Source organism: Dendrobium catenatum, unplaced genomic scaffold, assembly GCF_001605985.2.
Source record: "Dendrobium catenatum unplaced genomic scaffold, ASM160598v2 fragScaff_scaffold_289, whole genome shotgun sequence".
Classification (NCBI taxonomy): Eukaryota; Viridiplantae; Streptophyta; class Magnoliopsida; order Asparagales; family Orchidaceae; genus Dendrobium; species Dendrobium catenatum.
In genome coordinates this window covers 479,714-500,685 of record NW_021318751.1, presented here as the reverse complement: position 1 = coordinate 500,685, position 20,972 = coordinate 479,714, and the positions used below count along the sequence as shown (strand labels likewise).

General features: G+C 35.7%; 1 protein-coding gene across 2 annotated transcripts in view; it reads left to right on the top strand.

The window, feature by feature from the left end:
* The first annotated feature begins 696 nt into the window (after positions 1-696).
* The window catches only part of LOC110113939 (uncharacterized protein KIAA0930 homolog), a 47,873-nt gene continuing 27,597 nt past the window's right edge, over positions 697-20,972 (top strand). The window contains exons 1-8 of one of the 2 annotated variants that reach the window (XM_028693453.1): positions 697-1,037; positions 2,421-2,607; positions 4,239-4,313; positions 4,721-4,827; positions 14,306-14,366; positions 19,823-19,906; positions 20,000-20,074; positions 20,363-20,506. In XM_028693453.1, the coding sequence (XP_028549286.1) occupies positions 979-1,037; positions 2,421-2,607; positions 4,239-4,313; positions 4,721-4,827; positions 14,306-14,366; positions 19,823-19,906; positions 20,000-20,074; positions 20,363-20,506 (792 nt within the window). In that variant the 5' untranslated portion in view covers positions 697-978. The remainder of the gene's footprint in view (positions 1,038-2,420; positions 2,608-4,238; positions 4,314-4,720; positions 4,828-14,305; positions 14,367-19,822; positions 19,907-19,999; positions 20,075-20,362; positions 20,507-20,972) is intronic. The other variant, XM_020846665.2, reaches the window with a different exon arrangement.

Genomic DNA, 20,972 nt, shown 5'->3' with positions numbered 1-20,972 from the left:
AGAGAGAGAGAGAGAGAGAGAGGTTGAGATTATTTTTTTTTTAATTTATCAAAATGTATGGAATACATATATCAATCATCTGTCCCATTTGCCCTCCCTTGGACCACTTTTTGGGAGGCCCAAGATTTGGGATTATAAGGAATATATAATAAATTTTTATGGATTTGCATCATTTATCTTTTGGGCATTGTGTATACTGTTTATAAGAAAATATGCTTTAAATTGTAATCACCTTTCTATGCGAGGGTGGTTATTTAATTTGTCAACTAGTGACTATGAGTTGGCTATTGTCAATGCTCGATGTTTGAATTTTGAGCGAGTTCACGATCATGACTTAGCTATTGAGTTATCGAGTTCAAGGCCAACACCGGGTTCGCAAGTTTGCAAACTTGGCTTGCTATGATTTCATATTCATAAATAAATATTTCAAAGTCATCAAATTCATGCTTATTTGAGGATATTTCAAATCATCTCTACAAATCTTTCCTACATTTTATGGTACGCGTGGTTTGCTAGGAAGATGGAAGCTTTTAATTTTTAATAGAGTCCAAAGACAAGGGAATCGCTAATTATGAGATGTTATTAGAATTCTTGAACTGCAAGCAGCTCAAACTTCTTGTGGTTATGACTCTAAATCAAACGTGTCACACGTGATCTATCATGTCAATATCGTGTACCGCTGAGCAGGCCGTTTCACGCGAGACATTTCATCGAACAGCTGGCGCTGGTCAGGCACCTCGCGCGGACATCTGGAGCGCTACATATCCACGCAATGTGCCAGACGGCCCGGCGTTTCCTTTCTTCAAACTCACCGATAGTTTACGCTTTCGTCTCCTCGTCCTCCCTTCCAAAAGCCACCACGCGGGCCTGTCGATTCGAGGCCAACAGCTCATGAAACCCTAATTATTTGAAGTGATTGGCTTCTTGTTTACTCAAGTTTCTTAGTGTCAGTTCGGTGGGCATTGAAATGCTCAGGTGATGGATGAAAGGGAGATACAGATTTCATCTGAAATCCGCGATGAAGAGATGCCGTCTAGGTACTCATTAATTTTTCCTTCTAGTCTGTAAACAAGTCTGACTGACAAATTCTGTGTTTCTTGGTGATCCAATGCGTTAGTAAGCAAATAGAGGCTGCTGTTTGGTGATTCATGGCTTTGTGCATTTGATGATTTTGAAAGGAATGCCCCTTTCCATAATTTTTGGATTCTGGAACTAGGGCTGTAGCCTTTGATGGATTCGGGATGATACCTTTCTTTAGCACAACTGGAATCGTTTGATTGGCATGACATGCCTAGAGTCTGATAATTTTTGTCAAGAAGTTTACATATATTTCCTTAATATTATAACGTGTCAAGTTTCCATTTCTGTTGTTAAACCATGGAATAGTAAAAGACTGGGCATGAGTGAATCCTGGCATTGAAACCTGTAACCTAATCATTATTGACTGAGGAGAGATACACCTCTTTGATGCAGGGGAACCAATCCATGGTAAGATATACTGCCTAATTTAATAATTTGGCTTCCTTCTGTTAGCATAACGTGGATATTGTTACCAAGAAGGTACTATTTAAGATTTTAGAGCATTTTAACCGAGCTGTGGCAATCTTTTCTGTGAATATATGTCTATCTATGTGGGATATTCTGCAATGCGTGCATTTCTGGCTCATATTATGCTAAACCTGAAGTTAGAACTGGAAAAAATGAAGTACAATATCTGGCATTATAAAATTGTGGAAGACCAAGGCTATGTTGATTTGATTATCATGCTAATTTGCAAGTAATTACACCCTCACTTGTTCTTGGAAGCTTATTGGCTATGAAGAGTAGAAAATTTTCCAGGAATGCTGTGCTCATTTTAATAATTTATGGACACACCAGCCATTAATAAATGTTAGATAATCTGCCAGTTAGGTGTACACCATTTGAGACTTACAAAAACAGTACAATGCTTCAAGTGCACAAAATTGGGTGTCTTAGCATATGATATATTGTCCAATCTTTTGGCTGGAATAAGGTTAATATATTGATCATGATCTTGATGGTTATATGCATACCTCTCTCACTCAGTACATGTCCAAACTCATATATTTCGTTGCCTATAATTATCATACTTTTTGAAAACTCTTTGTATGCCCATGTCATATCATAATATACATCTATTTGCCCATATATTCCTTATTATAACCACGCATGTTGATGACTGCAAAGATGTAATTTTTTTTGCCTTTTGTTTTTCAATGCATTGCAAATCATTGCTATCTCCAACATACTCATACAATTTTTTTGGTGTCTTCACATGAATTTGCTTGGTATTATTTAACTTATGGTTGCTATTTTCTAGAATTTTCTTTTTGTGGTTATGGAAAGGATAATACTCATAAATTTTGTCTCTTTCATCATGCATTCTATTTCCCAACTAGGTACGAAATATTGAGTATGGTGAGAAAATACTCCAAATTGTCAGAAACAACATTAGAAGAACAAGATGCTTCTGATGCTGAAATGGATGAAAGGTTTTGGTACAAACTAGTTGATATGTACTTTGTTCGTGGTACTACATCAGAAGAAAGGCAGATGGATGACCTCATCTTTTTTGTTAGAAACATGGTAATGTAAATGAAAGTACCTTAGGGGCTGTTTGGTTTTATGTTTTTAAAATGAACGCATTTTAGAAATGCAATGGTTTGGTTGGATACAAATTAAATGCATTGCATTTTTTTGTGCTTATTTAATTTTTTTGTACTGTAATTTTAGTAGTTAATAGATATAGTGGTGGGATAGAGATATTTGCTGATCAAGTCATTAAAAAGAGTGTGCATCTTAGATATCTCGGGTCTATTATTCAAAGCAATGGTGAAATAGATGGGGTTATTGTTAGTAGAGTTATAGTTAGATGGTTGAAGTGTATGAATGCATCAGGCCTATTGTGTGATAGAAAAATAACCCTCAAACATAAAGAAAAATTTTATTAGATGGTGGCGACATCCAATGCTTTACGATGAATGTTGGCCTTTAAAAGAGAAGCATAAAATTAAAAGAGACGCAGAATGTAGGCCATTAAAAGAGAAGCATAAAATTAAGATAAGTTTTGCAGAGATGATGATGCTCAAGTGGATGAGTGGTGCTGCATTTGGAGACAAAATGCGAAATGAGTATATACGTGAAAAGGTTGGAGTAGCTCCTGTGGTAGATAAGATTAGAGAGAATCACTTTAGATGGTTTGGTCTTATAAAATGTTGGCATTCTGATGACCATATTAGGAAAGTAGATGTATTAGATCTTGGCAATGTTAAGAAAGGTAGAGGTAATCCTTAAAAGAATTGGTTTGAAAGTATTAAAGATGATATTTTTTTTATTGAATTTAATTGAGATTTTGGCTCTTAGTAAGACACTATAGAGAAAAAAGATTCATGTAGCCAACCTCACGTAATGGAGTAAATGCTTGTTGTTGTTGTGCTTGCTAATATACCATTTGAATACATATATGCATGCATAAATACATACTACAGGAGGGCTTTTGGTGTGGGGGGGGGGGGGGGGGGGGCTTTAATGGGGGGGGGGGGGGGGGGGGGGGGGAGGAGGGAGGTAGAGGGGAGGGAGGCAACGAGAATAGGTGAGGCTGGCATGATGTGGAGGGACTTGGGTGAGGTTGAGAGCAATAGTAGTTGTTTGGTGGAGGTTTGTGGTGGTGGGAGGGGCTTATGAGAGGCTCTGACAATGAGAGCAGCTTAGGGATTGTTGCAAGTGATGAGAGATGGGGGGCTTTGGAGGAGTAAGGCATGAGATATTGAAATTTGATGATTTGATCGATTTTCAAATATAGGAAAGATGGTGTGTTCGTGGTTTTTCTCCCTCAAAATTTTATTTTGCATTTTATTTTACTTTAAACTAAACACCAGGAAAGATAAAATGTAGGTAAATGGAGCATAAGATTGTCCTAGAACTTTTAACCAAACAGCCCCTTAGTACGCATGTCTACTTCTCCTTTCCCTTCCTCTTCAACCCTCTTAACCCTTTGCTTTCTTTTTGTATGTCATTTTCCATCTCTCTACCCTTCACCTTTTTTTACGCATTTCATTTCCCATCTCTCTTCCACTTCCTCTGCCAGCCACCTTCCCTGCCCCCTTTCATCTTCTCCATACCTTCACTTCCTCGCTTTCTCTCCCTCTCTTTCTAATTCTCCCCTTCTATAACCCCTAATAAAATGAAGCATTAAAATATTGGACTTTTATTTGCAGGGCCTGAATGGATATAGTTTCAAAGGTGATTTGGAGAGCGAAGCTCCTTTTTTTGTCCGTAGATTGGCTCCCAAGGTATATTTAATGTCTTTCTTATTTGATCTGCCTATTTTCTTAAAGAATATCATCAGGCGGCTTCCTCTTTTATTAGCATGGCGTGAATCTTATTTATTATAGATTTCCATGAAACTTCACCATTTTAGCATGAACTATTACGTTTTCTGTACTAATTTCCTTGGAGTCCTTCTACGAGGCTGAATAACCTATGTAAATATTTGCAAAGCTTGGTTGTCAGCTCAGTTGAATATATGGCTGGGAACGACCTTGTACATGAGAATCATCTTTTATACTTGATTTGATTTTTCTGTGTCGCTTTTTGTCGTCATCTTTTCTGGGACTGTGAACCGCCTAGAGATATTAATGTCTTGTGATTTAGGTTCCTGTTACTGATATAAAATTTCTTGAAATGTTCTTGCCATCAGTTAGAAAAAGTCCTTGGTGATGATCCTATACATGTTGATTGGAGGCGTTCATTCTATTTGAATTTTGTTGCTCACACATCATACACGGTGACTGTTGCCATCTGCAGGTATTTATCTACCATTCATAAATTGCATTCTTCTTCTTATATTTGTGTTTTGTTACTAGATATTCTGTTTTTTGCTAATATACTGATGCTTAGTAAGAGTACATAACTACATACTACCCAATCAGGAAGATTAATCTGACAAGATTCACATTTTGCTCCACCCTAAACAATTTCAACAAGATGACTAAATCCAGCGACCTTTTCCAATTTACAATTATTTATGGATCATCCGCTCTTGAACAATACATTACAATAAAGTCGAAGCATGCATCTGAGCTACTATATCTAAATCCAAATAACATCTAAACAATCATTTCCACAAAATAAAATGAAAATATAGCTATTTAATCCATGATCAGTTAATAAAAAAGTTCTAAATTCTCGTAGTTTGATCATAAACTAATCAAGAAAACAGTAGAAATCTCATGATCTCATAACATACATATACTTTCTTATCACAAATACCTTTGTAATTTACCTGTTGTAGATGTGACCCTTTGAACTCTCAATAACTTCAAAATGAATATTCTTTTTCGATAATAACTTATGTGAAGGGGTTGGCACTAAATTCAATAGATTGTTCCAAACTATATAAGGTAAGTACCACATAAGTGAGTCAAGCCAACTCATGAACTGACTTGAGCTTGACTCTATAAATAGCTCATGAGCTAAGTTAGATGAGCTAACAGGCCAAATGTAAGCCAACCACGACTCAACTTGTTATTGTGAGCTAGCTTATTTAAAAATATTAATGTGAAATACATTTAAAATATATTAGACTTCGTGAGTTTAAGTATAAATCTATTAAAAATATTTAAAAATTATGCATCACTTTTTATATAAAGTGATTATTTATTATTTCTCTTATAATTTCTCATTCTTCTTGAAATTTTGTCATAATAAGTGCCTGAATCATAATTATTTTCCCTTTTTCATAATAAACAAGCTGGCTTGTGAGCCGACTCGAACTCATAGAATTGAGCTTGGGCTCAAGCTCAAACTCTATTAGTTAATCAAGCTCAAGATAGGATTGACTCGAGCTTGATTTGATTTGTTTACACCTCTAAGTCAACATGCACAAAGAAACCCATTAGTGTCATCCATAAATACGTAAAAATGAGCAACAACAAGGCTGTCATATGCAAGGGAGAACTTATAATATTCAATTAAAAAGAGAGCTGAGTGTTGTGATTGGATTGTTTCGAATAAAAGTGAATATACGATAAAATATAAGATTAATCCGGGTCAATGAATAACATTAATTGAAACATTGGTTTCAGTTTCTATTGAAGGATAGTATCATATATCATCAGATGTCTTGTATTAATTTAATTTTAAAGCTGTCATGTCTAGTTATTGGGCGCCTGAGAATGGGCATCATTTGTGTCACCTTTGTTGATTAAATAGAAGGATAAACATTGAAATTTCACAATATTAAAATTGTCATATTGAATTTGGTGTCTTTTCTTGTATGTATGGATTATTATTGTTGTGTTTTTGTTGTTGTCATTAGGTTTTTTACAAATGGAATGATTTTTGAAGAGGAAAGAACATGTTGAGATTGATAGTAATAATCTCCATGTTGATCATGGTCTTCAACCATCAATCTGGAGTTATGATGTGAATGAGAGAGATAAAGTTTGCAAAGCTTATTTGTTAAAGAGGCTGTCAACAAAAAAAAATATCATTTCCTCAAACAATGATTGGAAATATTGCGCGTAGATTTAACTCAAAATGGTTTGAAGAATTTTCTGATTGGATGAAAAATTGTGTGCTAAAAGATGTTGTATTTTGTCTTCTTTGCTACTTGTTTAAGTCTCAAGAGCAAATTTTGACAGGCCAAGGTGGTGGAGATTCGTTTGTTGGTGAGAGATTTAAGAATTGGAAGAGAAGAGAAAATTTTATGGGCCATGTAGTAGAATATAATAATGCACAAGACAAGACAAGACATAAATGTGAGACTTTAATGAAGCATCAAGAGTAGAGTATTCCTGCTTTATGGCTTAGCAAGTATGAGAAAAACAAAAAAGAATATCGTATTATGTTGACCGCAACTGTTGATTGTGTTTAATTTCTTATCCTTCATGGCCTATCATTCCGTGGGCGTGATGAATCATCTAGTTCAAATAAGCAAGGGAATTATATAAAATTATTTCAATTCTTGCAAATCATAAAGAAGTCAGAAAAGTAACATTTGAACATGCAAGTGCTAAGTTAAAATTAACTTCACTAAAAGTTCAAAAAGAGATTTGTAGTTCTATGGCCACTGAGACCTTTTCTTCAATCATAAATGATATTTGTGATTCCTATTTTACCATTCTAGTTGATGAGTCTCATTATATGTCCACAAAAAAATAATTAATTATTGCATTGAGGTGTGTAAACAAGTTGGTGTGGGCTTCGAAAATTCGGCCCCGGCCTCCGCCCGACTGATTGCTTTTCTTTTTTTATTCGGGGGGAGTTTTAATATATTAAGTTCCAGGATAAATTTTGGGAAGACAGATGAGTTTGTAGATAAGACACTACCCAGAGATTTCGCCATCATATTGTGAGGACTTTATGATCTGAGTTTTGGTTCCTTGTAGGCGCAAGCCCCTATAGTTAATTACCCCTCTCGATAACGAGAGAGAACTTTCGATTAAGGCTAGTCGTCAATGAATTCATCATATCCGTAGATATGCGGTATTCGGCATATAGTAGCAGCATGGGTATGGGTATTGGGAGGATTTAAAGATTTGATATTTATAAGTAGAAATTTCACCATGTTGCACTTAAAGCAGATGGTGAGGGAATGAATGATAGACCCGATCAAGATCCCATGGTTCCGTCGCCCCGGGCCATTATGGTCCCTGGTCTACTTAGTCAGAGGAGGTAGTCGACCTAACCTGATAGAATGATCCTTGTCGGCAGCCATGGGTTGCTTCGTCCAAGGGTACCTTATAGACCTGAGGTGGGTATTTGCCTAAGGGGATAAATTTGAATCCATTTTAGCTAACAGAGGGCTTTGTGCCCTATCAATTATATCCTATTGATTCATATCTCAAGGATTTGATGCCACTAAGGAGTGTATTGGCTATGGCCATAACCGGTATTTCGTGGTGCCATTTGACGGCAAAACCACTCGGTTCAGAGGGCCCCGGGTCATAATTGTTTATTTTGTGGTGCCATTTGGCGGCAAAACTGCCGTTTAGAAGACACATACCACATCCTTATTAATAGGAGATTATTTGATAATGAATCCTAGTGATATTTACTATACATTTGGCTCTATGTGAGCTGAAGTTATATTTGAATTTGTCCACATCGGCAAACTGTTGCGGAGGGTGGATGAATTTTGCTTTAAGTGTTGATGGATTTATTTCAATTTTAAATATTTTTGAGATTTTGAGATTTTTAGATTTTTGGGCATTTGGGTGGCATTTTGAAATATTTGTGAACCCCTCCGGTTGAGATTTGCATTTAACACGGTCATCATCGGGGTTTAGGAGGTCATTTCTATTTGAAAATATTTCTATTTTGTGGATGAACCTTGTCAACTCTGTTGAGCTGTCAACCGAGAATTGGGTTTCTCGGGCTTCATGCCTTTATCTGTGAATTTTCTTTCTTAAAGGCTTGAAGGCCTTATATGAATGTATAAAATAAATATTCCGGTCAACTTTGTGACAATATTTATTCGATGGTTTAAACCCTGTCTACTCCTATTTACCTGCTTAGGAGGATCGGGTTGCGTAGGCTTTATGCCTTTATTAGTGAATTCTCTTGATTATAGGCCCTGAAGGCCTAATATGAATGTATTATAATAAATACATCGGTCACCACAACCGTGTATTTATTTGAGGGTTCGAACCCTGTCAACTCCTATTGATCTACATAGAAGGATCATGTTCGAACTTGAATTCACTTATTGATCCACACAGCATCCCTAGACGTCACGTGTGTACCAATAATACGCTCGCCGGGGCCCATGAGGATGTTTGAGAATTTCATTGATTGGACATACCCCTTGTGTACGTATGTGTATACAAACTACGATGCATGTGCAGGGGTACTTTTAAATATTTTAGTTGTGCAGATAATTGCCATTTGAATACGCACAACATTTCATTTGAGAGCTTATATATGCCTTCTGTCCGCTAATACGAGTGTTACGGATCCGGTGGCGGTATTATCTGGATGTCATGAGGCATCTCATCATCTTGATGTTGACTCCCCTTTCTCGTTCACCGGGAGGTCTTTCTAGAAATCCATGGTCACTGCTTTGAAAGGAACTCCTTTCAAGCTCTTTAGTGTATCGGACTTCTATAGGATGTACCGTCTATAATCAAATAATTGGTCTTTGAAGTGGATAGAGGTATTTGGGTGGACTTGTTATTTCCAGTGTTCACAAGTGCCAGAACTGTTTTCTTCCAAAGTATAAAATCAAGAAGAAATTTTGGAACACCAGGAAGTTTAGTTCGAATTTGTTCAAACATTTCTTTCATTCTGCAGGGAGCTGTCCTTTTTTCGTACATTGAGTTGTCTTCATACCCGACGTACTCACAAATCTCAATCACCACCGTTGTAGGTGATATCTGTACTTGTGTCCACAGTGTTTCGTTGTGCTTACGATATACTCACTGTTGTTATCCACAAGTGGCTCATGTATATTTACGGGGGACCGCTGTATCCACTACGACCTCCTGGAAATATTCGTAGAAGAGCCATTGTTCCTACATCATATCCACCTTTCATCAATCTCAGGTGGTTTGATGTATTTGTTTGCAAGGACGGATCTTCCTCACCAATTGATAGTGTTGTTATCTCAATCTTGTAGGGATTGTCATAGGAATCTATTACATCATGCTTATACATGTTTGTGATGTATTGAAAATCCTTCACATTTGTTCACAAACACGTGTCGAACGTACGACAGGCCTCCTACAAAGGATTGTAGGTACTTACACTTGTTATATATCAAAATCTCCTCGGCTAGAAGACAGATGCATCTATTTTCCGCTGCCTTATGACATGATGTATAAGCATCTTAACACTTGTGGTGGACTCTTTGCATCCTCCTTGTAAATTAGATGTTGTATGTGCAGTGAGTCTTCTACAAATGTCCATAGGCATTTGCACTTGTTATACGTCGCCTGCCTCTACTTGTGAACATTTCATGTTGCATATTGACTGTCATGACTTCATTTGTTTGACATTGAATTGTTGCTGCTTGTGGGCATGTCACTTAATGGTTCTTGCATGTCCATCATCATGATGGTTCTTTGACATTCATTGGAGATCTTGTGCCATAGCTTACAGGTAGAAACTCTTGTTTATTTCTCAAGCTAGTTATACTTGGAATTGATATTTAGTTTGAGTTGGAGCTTTTGTATTTGCTCAAGTATGGGTCCAAATTCAAGTTTAACTCATTCAAGTGCAAACATAGGCTTTTCAATTTCACTAAGTTCAAGCATTTATTATTAGTCATTTGAGTTATGCTCGGTTTCAAGTTCACAAGTCCACTGTTCATACTCATTTGAGTCCAAGTTCTTTTTCTTTTGAGTTCAAATCAGGTCCGAGTATGATCGTATGTTTACCCGAAATTTCGGCAGCCTCTCGGCGTCGCCCCCGTTTAGAAGAAAATTACGGAAAACTAGGCCTCCCGCCACGCTAGAGAAGAGCGTGCATGGTAGGTGCTCTCGGACGAGGACATCGCGATCGTAAAATCTTTGTCTCCACCACGCCAGAGAAAGGCATGTATGAGTCTTCACTCTTCAGTACCTGTTACAAGAGAAGCAGTTGTTTCCCCACAGGTACAGAGTCGCATACGGGCACTTAAAAGTTGTCCCGTCCATGCTAAGAAAAGCGTGCACCAGGCTTACCTGCCTCGTCGTAGGTATCGGACTGGGTTCCCTCCCGCCATACTAGAGAAAAGCGTGCATGGGTGGTTTGTCGGCTCGACACAAACGCCGAGGTAAGAGAGGGATTTTCTTTTTCTTTTTTCTCTCTTTTTTTCTTTTTTTTTTGAAATAACAATAATAACAACAAATATAATACTACTAATAATAAAATAATAAAAATCCCCCTCCCCCACTATTCTTTCTGGTTTGGGGATTCACGGGATTAGGCCAAGGAAGCGCGCTGAAAGGGGGAAGCTACCTTCACAGTTAACGAGCTCCAGTTGTAGCTTCCGATCAAAATGTTAAACTTTCGATTCGAACAGATGGGAAGTCGTGGAAGGAGCGAAATCGAACGGCACGAAGGAGCGCTCAGAAGGGAAGAAAGGTACCCTCACGGCTATCGAGCTCCTGTCCCTACTTCGGATCAAAATGTCGTAACTTTCGTTCGAACAGGAAGGAACGGCGTCAGAGGAGCGAAATCGTCCAGCCAAGAGGGGACCGAGGAAGCATGCGAAATGGAGAAGGTCACTGTCGCAGCGAGCGGGCTTCTGTCCCGCTTCCAATCAAAGTGTCAAACTTCCGATTCGACAGGGAAGGGGAAGTCGTCGTTGGAGCAAAGTCGCACAACCACGAAGAGCCGGAAAATCAACGCGAAGGAGGGGGGGGGAGTTATCTTCACAGTCGCGAGCTTCCGTCAAAATGTTGTAACTTCCTACTCGACTGGAAGGGAAGTTGCAGAAGGAGCGAAGCCGAGTAGCGACGACAGAGGGAAAGAGCGGGAGCGAGGGAGAGGAGCCAGAGATCAGAGCGGGAGTGAGAGGGGAGGCTAAAGGCCTCGATCCATTGCCTTTTTATCGACGCAAGCGGGTCGTGTGAAGAAGCGACATCGGCGTGGCCTCGACGTGCGACGTGTGGGATGGCTTCGGCAGAGAGCAGGTAAGTGATTTAAAATTTTTTCTTTTCTTTTCTTTTTTCCGTTACACGGGTCAGCAGTTGGGCCAAGTAATTGAGATGTTCATAGGTATTAGTTATGTTTATTCAACAAATGCAGTATCACTGAAGACATATATTAAAGCTCTTCTTGTAAAATATTCATTAAGCACACATAGAATACTTGGCTAAGGTTACGATGGAGCATCTAATATGCGAGGGGAGTTTAATGATTTGAAAGCACTTATACTAAAAGATAATTCTCAGACATTCTAGATTCATTGTTTTACTCATCAACTCTAACTATCTCTGGTGGCTGTAACAAATAATCATTGGCAAGTAAAGCATTTGTTTGAGATTACTTCAAGAATTCTAAATACTGTTAGAGCTTCATGCAAAAGGAATGATATTCTGAAAGTAATTCAGCGTAATAAAATAATTTTTCATCTAACATTGGGGAGTTAATTAGTGGGTGAGTTTTGAACCAAGAAACTAATTTGCAGTGCGCTGGTGACACCTATTGGAGTTCTCATTTTCAAACCTTATTTTATATATATATATATATATATATATATTATATTTTAAAAAATAAATTTTAATAGATAAATATGCACGTTGATTTGCTCGCTGAGATTTAGCCCCTCGTGTGTGTCAAATTTTGTCTTGTTTGACATGTAAAAAATTTTAATTTTTATGGATAGAAAACCTCGACCTATATGGGTGTCAATCTTAGTTGTTTTAGCTATCTCGAATGCGTCTGTGCTATCCATTTTGTGAACAAATGCCCTTTCGGTGATTTTGACTTTTGGTCAACATGTTTTTGGCATTTTTTGTGCAACATCGCCTTCTTCAGTAATCTTTTTCTCCGTGCGTGGTTGACTTGATGCTTGAGCTACTATCGAGGTCAACACTTCATTTGGTTCGACTTGATATTAGATCATATGATTTCTAGCTGGGTTTGGATTGTCCTGTGATCAAATTGCAAACAACCTTAATTTTTGTCTTGCTACTGACTAAGTTGATAGGCAGTTAACCAAAAATACGCATTGGACATATTTTGTTTCTGGTGCTCGGTGCCCACTGTGGATGCCTCCTAATAATGCTTATTGCATATGCATCCTTGAAAACTAGCTTCCAATCACATTAATTATTTGTTTTTTTCAAATTCAGTTATTGACCAAGATGGTATAATATTAATTGCCTCCATGATTTTACTTTTAGAAATGCTTGACCATCAAGTTTATTCGGCACTGATTTCCTTAAAAGCGTTATACTTATGAGTTTTCGATCATTCTTGATATCTAATCCCAGTCTCTAAGCTGTCTCTAAGCTAGACTTTCCATTTTTTTGTTAATTAAAATCACTGCAAAAATTCCACCCAGTCTGAAAGACGCACAGGAACTCTAGCATCATGATTTATTATATAGCATAGCGAGCCTTGAGCCTTTCTTATTTGATCACTTAGGATATGGTTTAACTGTGAGGCTTTTATTTTTGCTGATATCATGAAATGTTGCATAAATTTAGCACATTGCACTTCGTAACAAATTGCATCATATTGATCTGCTCCTAACTCCGGAATATTTAATATGGCTTTGTTACAACCATTTAAACCAGTTTATGAATTCTTCCAATTTTTTTTTTCTCCCATCCTGTTAGCTGTTTAAACTTTCTCTACTTTGCTTTAATCATACTTGTTTATAAATACTTCCCTTTGTTAGTCTTTTCTTAAAGAATAGCCTGCTTTGCCTTTTTCCCATGGCTGAATTTTATGGGCGTGGAATGATTTTTTTCGTTGTGGTCATTTTCAAATTCTTTCCATTGATGTTCACTATTTCTTTTTTCGAAATAGTTTTGTGGATGCTGGGGCATGTTAAGCTGTGAGGAGAAGCTAATAGAAGGTTGGGATGATTTTGAAATGCTCAGAAGTGATTAAATGGGCATCATATGGTAGGGAACTGGAATAGTTCAACTAGGGTAAGGTGTTTTAATCAAATTAAAATTCATCCTCAAATGATTAAATTAGAGCCATAAATGAATCTGTGAGATGATTATATTTTTAAAAGTTCTAATCAAACATGTTTTAAAATCGGAGCATTCATTCAATTTAGAACATAGTTCTACTCAAATTATTAATGGGAGTGCCTTACAGGAATATGTTAGGCACATTGATGGAAGTGGCTTTTGCTTTTCAGTAACTACTTGCTAATTTTTTCGTCATCTTGTAGTATTGCTCTCTTGAATTAGAGGAATTCCTGTCTGACATTCAAACTCTGTAATTGATTTCTTTTGCTCACTGCTCATCCGAGTAGTCAGAAATATTCTCTGTTAATAGGGAGAACATGTAGTCTATAACTAAAATCGATTTGGATCTTGCAAATAAATTTGAATTCTGATGCTGAAATATGATACATTATTTAGCAGAAAATAATGATGTAAAAATATTTTTTAATCTAAACTCGAACAGCTCTGTAAATTTTGCTATTGTTGCTGCTTATGATTCCTGTGATGACTGCACTTCTAGCTGCTTGTTGCTAGAATGCGAGTCTTATGCTAGCCTTGAATTTATTTCGTTAGCCAAAGTTAGTTTTGTATTCATTTATAATTTTGTATGTTTATCTTTTTAATTAAGTTTTGAATAATAAAGATTCTGATATAACTGGCTTCCGCAGCAATCAGGCTCTACGCAGCTACCAAAGTGGGGAGGATACATCATTATCTCCTATATACAAGGTAAATGGAGGTTAATTCTTTCTGTTCATGGTGTACCCTGGATCTTTTATTGGGTTGGTTTGTTGTCTTTGAGGTTGTCATTACCTTTCCATCGTTGCCCTTTATTTTCTGAGTGTGCAAAATCCGATGATTCATTGTCATTGCTGTCTGAATGTAAAGGTAGTAATCGAAACCTTTTTAAAAATATGTTATAAAATTATCATTGTCACGCCTTTAATTTTAGATTGCGAACTCATGATGGACCACAGTTTTATCCATCCGTTATCAGCTTTGATATGTAGCCAAGCTTCATTGTTGCATACTAATTTTTTTCTTTTATTTACAATGGATCATAAAACTTTTGCAAACAAATTTACCCAAAATAAGTTTAACGCATCAAACAAAACTCAACATAAATGAATGAAAATTGGGGAAATATGATAATGAGGAGGAGAAGAACTGGCTTGATGAATATCATTTTCCATTTAATCTTGATAAGTGTTGTATGAGGTTTTAAAATTATTTTGTTGGAATTTTTTTTTGGCAAATTCTATCTATGTTACTTTTGGTCCACTCATTTTTTTCTTGAACTTGTGTTGCTAATTTTATCATTCTATTCATATTGTTGCTTTTTGGATACTTCTTGCTACATGTTTAAAGTAACATATTCATTTTCTCACCACCTTATATTTAATAAATTTTATCCAAATGCTCATTTAATATAATTTATCTTTGATCTATCATTTTTAGTCATTTATCTTAACATTCTTATTCTCGCTTTGTCCTACTTGGCTATCAATGATATTTCATTGCAAACACCATATGTCATATCCATATAATATAATGGACCTAATTGTTATTTAATCAAATGAGAAAAAGGACTCAAAATGGTCTATTGACTCTTCATGAAAGACCAAATTAGTCCCCAATTGTATTAAATGACCATTTTGGTTTCTCAACTCTTTAAAGAGGAACCAAAATAATCCCGCTAAGGGAATATTTTGATTCATTTCTAAAGATTTGAGCGATTAAATGGTCCTTTAAGGAGTTGAGGGAGCGTCCTTTAATATAGTTGGGCAACATTTTGGTTCTTCATGAATAGTCAAGTGACTATTTTGGTCATTTTCTCTTAATAAAATTTATCGTGAAGTCTTTGTAATATTTTCTTGTCATAAAATGCTCTCAAGATACTTTGTTTTTTAGCAAATCTTAATTTTAAAATTTAAATCCTAATATATATCTTTATTCTTTTATATAATTGATCTAGTATACCAAAAGGTATCATTACTAAATATTACTTGATTTTCTAATAATATTGACTAATAAATTTTAATTCATACCCACAATGATTATATAGTAGATATTGAGTATTTTTTTCTTATAATGCTAAGTCTTCCTATTTTTTGAATACTTTTTGTTATTTTAAATTTCACTTATTTTAGTAAATATTTCACTGATTAGAATGCTATTATCATATACCGAAGCACCTCAACTTGAATTTTCTTTGTAAGCATTTCATAACCATTTCAAAAAGGTATATTTTTTATGTTTAATATAATGCCCATTACAATTATATATCACTATCCCATTTTCATTCTACTAATCCTAAGCCTTGCATCTTCTAATTTTCTTAACTATCTTAACTTTTCATATATTTCAAAAAATAAGCAAAGGTTGTATTAGGTAGTCGACAACTAGCATAAAACTTTTTAAACAATTATGACATAAATCACTTAATACATTATGTTAATGCTAGGGTGTTCTCTAGAAGCGATACACTGTATTTCTTGAATATAATGAGACGTGTGCTAGGGTCGCTAGACTGATGCTTGAGTGCAATGTTAAATAAGTAAGGGTTCCCACTTCATGGACTGATGTGAGAAAAAAGACTAGTCTATGAAACTAGAATTAGGATAATAACTTGGAATATAGGTTCTCTTAAAACATATTAATAAAATTAATAGATATCATGATTTATAGGAAGATAAATATTCTATGCATTTAGAAAACTTAATGGGTTGGAGGGTTCGAGAGAAGGCTAAAAAGATTGATAGTTTAGGATTTAAACTATGGTATTCATATATGAGTTGTTCTAAAAATGATGTAGGTATGATTATAGACGAGAGTTTGAAAGATAATGTTATAGAAATTAATAGAATTTGAGATAAAATTATAGCTTTGATGATTATTCTTGATACTAAAATTAATAATCTTATAAGCGCTTAAGTTCCTCATGTAGGTTTGTATATGTATTCAAAATTAAAATTTTGAAATCTTAAAATAATTAATATAAATGATACCTCTTAAAGAAAGACTTTTTATTGGAGAAGATTTAAATAGACATGTTGGTATAGTGGTAGAAAATTAAAAAAATATTCATGATGTCTATGAGTTTAGAGCGACTAATGAAGTCGGTAGGATTATATTAGATTTTGCTGTAGCTTATAATTTTATAATTGCTAATATCTTATTTAAGAAAATAGAGGAGTATCTTATCACTTATAGTAATGAATATTACAAACCTTTGATTGATTATTTTTTTATAAGAAAAATAAATTGTTTAGATTGCAAAGATTATAAAGTTATTTCAAGTGAAAATTAATGTACCAAACATCCCTTATTAGTTTTAGACTTCAAGATGAATGAGCGTAGGGGTGCCAATATTTGACCCGATTCGGGCATGACCTGAAAAATTTTGGGTTCACGTTAACCCATTTGCCAGACGGGTCGGGTTCTGATTCAAGATTATGACCCGTTTTTAAAACCGAGTCATGTTTGGGTTGACCCGAAAACCCGAAGGTGACCCTAATGCAACCCAGGTGGGTGACGGATGACTGTTCTCTTCTCGATTTAGCACCCCGCACAACACTCGCAACCTGCACTCAACCACGCTCGTGTTGCCCCCAGAACGTGCGATCGCTCGCACTCTTAACACCGCACTCACACCCTACTCATGCTGCACCCAACCATGCTTTGCTCGCACCGAGCACGCGCGCTCCACCCCGCATGGTTGCAGGCCACTATCCTCACCAGCACGCACATCCTGCAACCGCGCTCGCACCCCGCACTCGCTCTCGCATCGTGCAGCTTGCTGTTGCCCCTCGTCCCCGCGCATCGCGCACCTTGCACCCGCCCTGCCCGAAAGTTGAAACCTTGGTTAGTGGGTTGGGTCAACCTGAAAACCCATCGGGTCAGGTCGGGGTCTGAATTCTTGACCTATTTGCCTAATCGGTTCAGGTTCTAGTTGGATTTAGTTGAATGCAGGTCCGTTTTGGGATGGATTTGAACCCGACTCAAAAATTCATTTTGACACCACTAAATGAGCGGAATATAAATAATAAAGTAAAATATTGTTTTAGGATTAGATGAGGAGATTTAAAGAATGCGAACAAAAATATTTTTTAGGGAAAGATTTAAGATCTCAAGTTTTCGATTGTGTATGAGGAAATTAATATTATATTGAAAAAAGTAATTAGTGATATTAAGATTTTCTAAAGTATGTGCTTGGAGTATCAAAAGAAAAAATTCCTAATAGCAAAAATAGTTAGTGGTGAAATTAAAATATGCAAAAAAAGATTAAAAATAAAATATTTTTTATAATTTTTTTAGATGTAAAAGCTTAGAAAATTAAGAAAGATATAGAGGTTCTCATAAGGAGTCTAATAAGGCAATATGCGATACAAAGAATTTGATTTTTAAAGATTTATATAATAGATTAGATGCTAGAAGGGCGAAACATGTATGCATAAGTTAGTTAAGTAAAAAGATATGAGAAGGATCTTGTTCAAGTGAAGTGCATCAACTATGAAGATCAAAAATGTGTTTTTATTATAAGAGGATATTCAATATAAGTGGATGAAATGTTTCGATAAGCTTTTTAATGTTGCTTGTGAGAATATGATTGACTTTTGTGACCTTAGCAATAGGGTTTAGGGTTTCTAAACAAAAATAAAGATTTTAATTTTTTTCATCATATTAATAAAATCAAAGTTACATAGACTTAGAAGAAAATGAAGTGTGAAAAAGCAGTTAGACCTAATGATATTCCAATAGAGGTGTAGAAATGCATAGGAGATAAAGAAATTTGTGGGCTTACTAAACTTTTTAATATTATTTTGAAGCAAAAAAAAAAAAAAAAAAACAGATGAGTGGACGACTGTGTTGATTCATATTTTTAAGAATAAATGTGATTCACAAGGGTGTGCGAATTATTGAAGAATTAAGTTGTGTCATACATTAAAACTATGGGAGAGAGTAATTGAGCATAGGTTATGATGTGATATTAATGTTTCTTAAAATCAATTTGGATTCATGCTTTTTTGCTGATGATATTCTTCTTGTTGATAAGACGAGATGGAGTTGAAGGAAAATTTGAATTATGGAGGCCAATCTTAGAGTCTAAAGGTTTTTGCTTGAGTAGATCTAGTGGGGGGATTATGACTTTGGACGATCAAGTTAGGATTAACACCGTATATGTTTCTTACAAGCACTGATCCAGTGCTGCTTAAACAAGGTTCATTTAGTTAACCACTAACCGTTTGGATGAGTTTCCTGATGGTGATGAAGGTTTATGCGGGCTTGCTCTTTTATCTAACAAATGAAGTTACTGATCGTTGCCTTGGAGATCATTGCTGGAATTTTTTTAGCGAATTTGGCTGTGCAAATATCAGAAGATGTTGCCTAAGCAATATATTGGCTGTATAGAAGGCCTTAAGTGGATTAATTTTCACTTGATTTTATTAGATTTTAGATGTATTTTGAACATTAATCATTCTTATCTAGTTATCTCTTGTAATTGAAGCAACGTTAGCTAAAACAAGTTATGCTTTATACCATTGAAGGAGGCCTTTGTTGTCTGGCGGTGTAAGTACAGATGGTAGTGAAATTATGTGATAAAGAATGGAATATCATTCTCGAGGAAGATGAATGAGATGGTTTTTTTGTTGCATTTGGTGTGGCGTTTTACAGTCTTTCTTTTTCTTGTTAAGTAGTAGCCCAATGTTTGTAATGATGCAATATCCAGCTGAAACCTAAAAAGGCATACAGAACAGAAAATGCATTTGTCAATTACAATGTGCAAGTTGGATTTATACTCAAAACTTTACTCTACTTCAAGGGACTATTTGTCAATTACAATGTTATCGTTGCACCAGAACACACCCTTTAATCACCTTCAATACACCTAGCTTAAACGAGACTCTTCCTGATTTTAAATCTTGATGTATTGGGGATTTTTCTACATGGTTCTTTCCATTGTATTTTAATGCATCTCAAGTTGTACTTCTTGTCTGTAGTAAATATGTACTTGTCCTCTAAGTACCTGCTGAACTAGATAACATACTCTTGATGATTTTCCAACCAATGACTCGAAACTTTTAGTTTTTTTTTTTTCAAGTTCTTTTTGATGTACGTTTGACTCATGCTCTTAGGGCTGCGATGGGGTGATGCTCTGTCCTTACTTCTGTATGTTGTAATAGGACTTGCCACTTGCTCTATTACAGGTTGTGAAGACTGTCTATGCATCTCCTAGCCGTGTCAACTTTCAACTGGGCTTTAAAAAGGTTGGCTGGCTTCCTTTTCTTTGTCATGTATAAACCATTTGAAGCTTATACTACCTATGTTTTTCTTTTCTAAGATTGTCATTTTGTTTTCAGGCTGTGGAAACTCTGCCCGCCTACCCTAATATTTGCTTTGCAATTGATGATTTTGATGACACTTTTGATGCTGTTGTAAGACGCTTCCTTTCCCATTTGCTAGCAAAGCTTTCCACATATTTTTCCATACCCTAGACTTGTGTTTTGTCAAGCTATAAGTTTGACATGCCTTCCGTCCATCCCTTACATGGATTTGTGTTTTGTTGCTAGTTTGCAGATTCTGAACTGTATTTTTACATGATTTTATTCATTATTTTAGTAATTACTTGATGTTGATCTTGGCATTCTTTTCCAGTTTAAAGTCTTTAAATACTTGCCAATAAATTGAGAAATAAATTATTTAACATAATTTAACTTTCTTAGGTTTTGTCAGAATCAGATCATTGCTATTGTGTGCTGCTTAATGCACATGGTGGAGCAGCTTTTCCTGATAACTCATCTGTACATGAAACTAACTCTTATTGCTCTCCCAAAGATTGTAATTCTGATAAAGGCATGCTTCCTAAGGTTTGAATATGCATACCTCAAGTATTCTTACTCCATGCACAATTGTTTTTGGTTTTCCAGTATTTCATGAGTATTTGTTGCTATTTATGCATCAACGTCCTTTGATGGATTGGGTAGTGGGCTTAAAATTGGCTACGCTGTAATCTAATGATCTTGGTAGCCTTTTTTCGACAAATTTTATGTCAATGGCCTTACATTTAGTCATTGATTAGATATACACTCAGTCTGTACTACTAGTTTTCTTTAATAATATGAGCCTTAACCATATAAATGCTTGGGCAACCTTAACCTTTGACTTAATTTGAGATCATTCAATGAAAGTTTATTTTACTGCAGCAAGTTTATGGTTGGCACAAATGTAGGCATGTATATATATATATATATATATACAATTGTGATAATATTGTGCTAATGATAATTGTTGACCTCCACAGCATATCAAAAAAAAAAAAAAAAAAAAAACAAG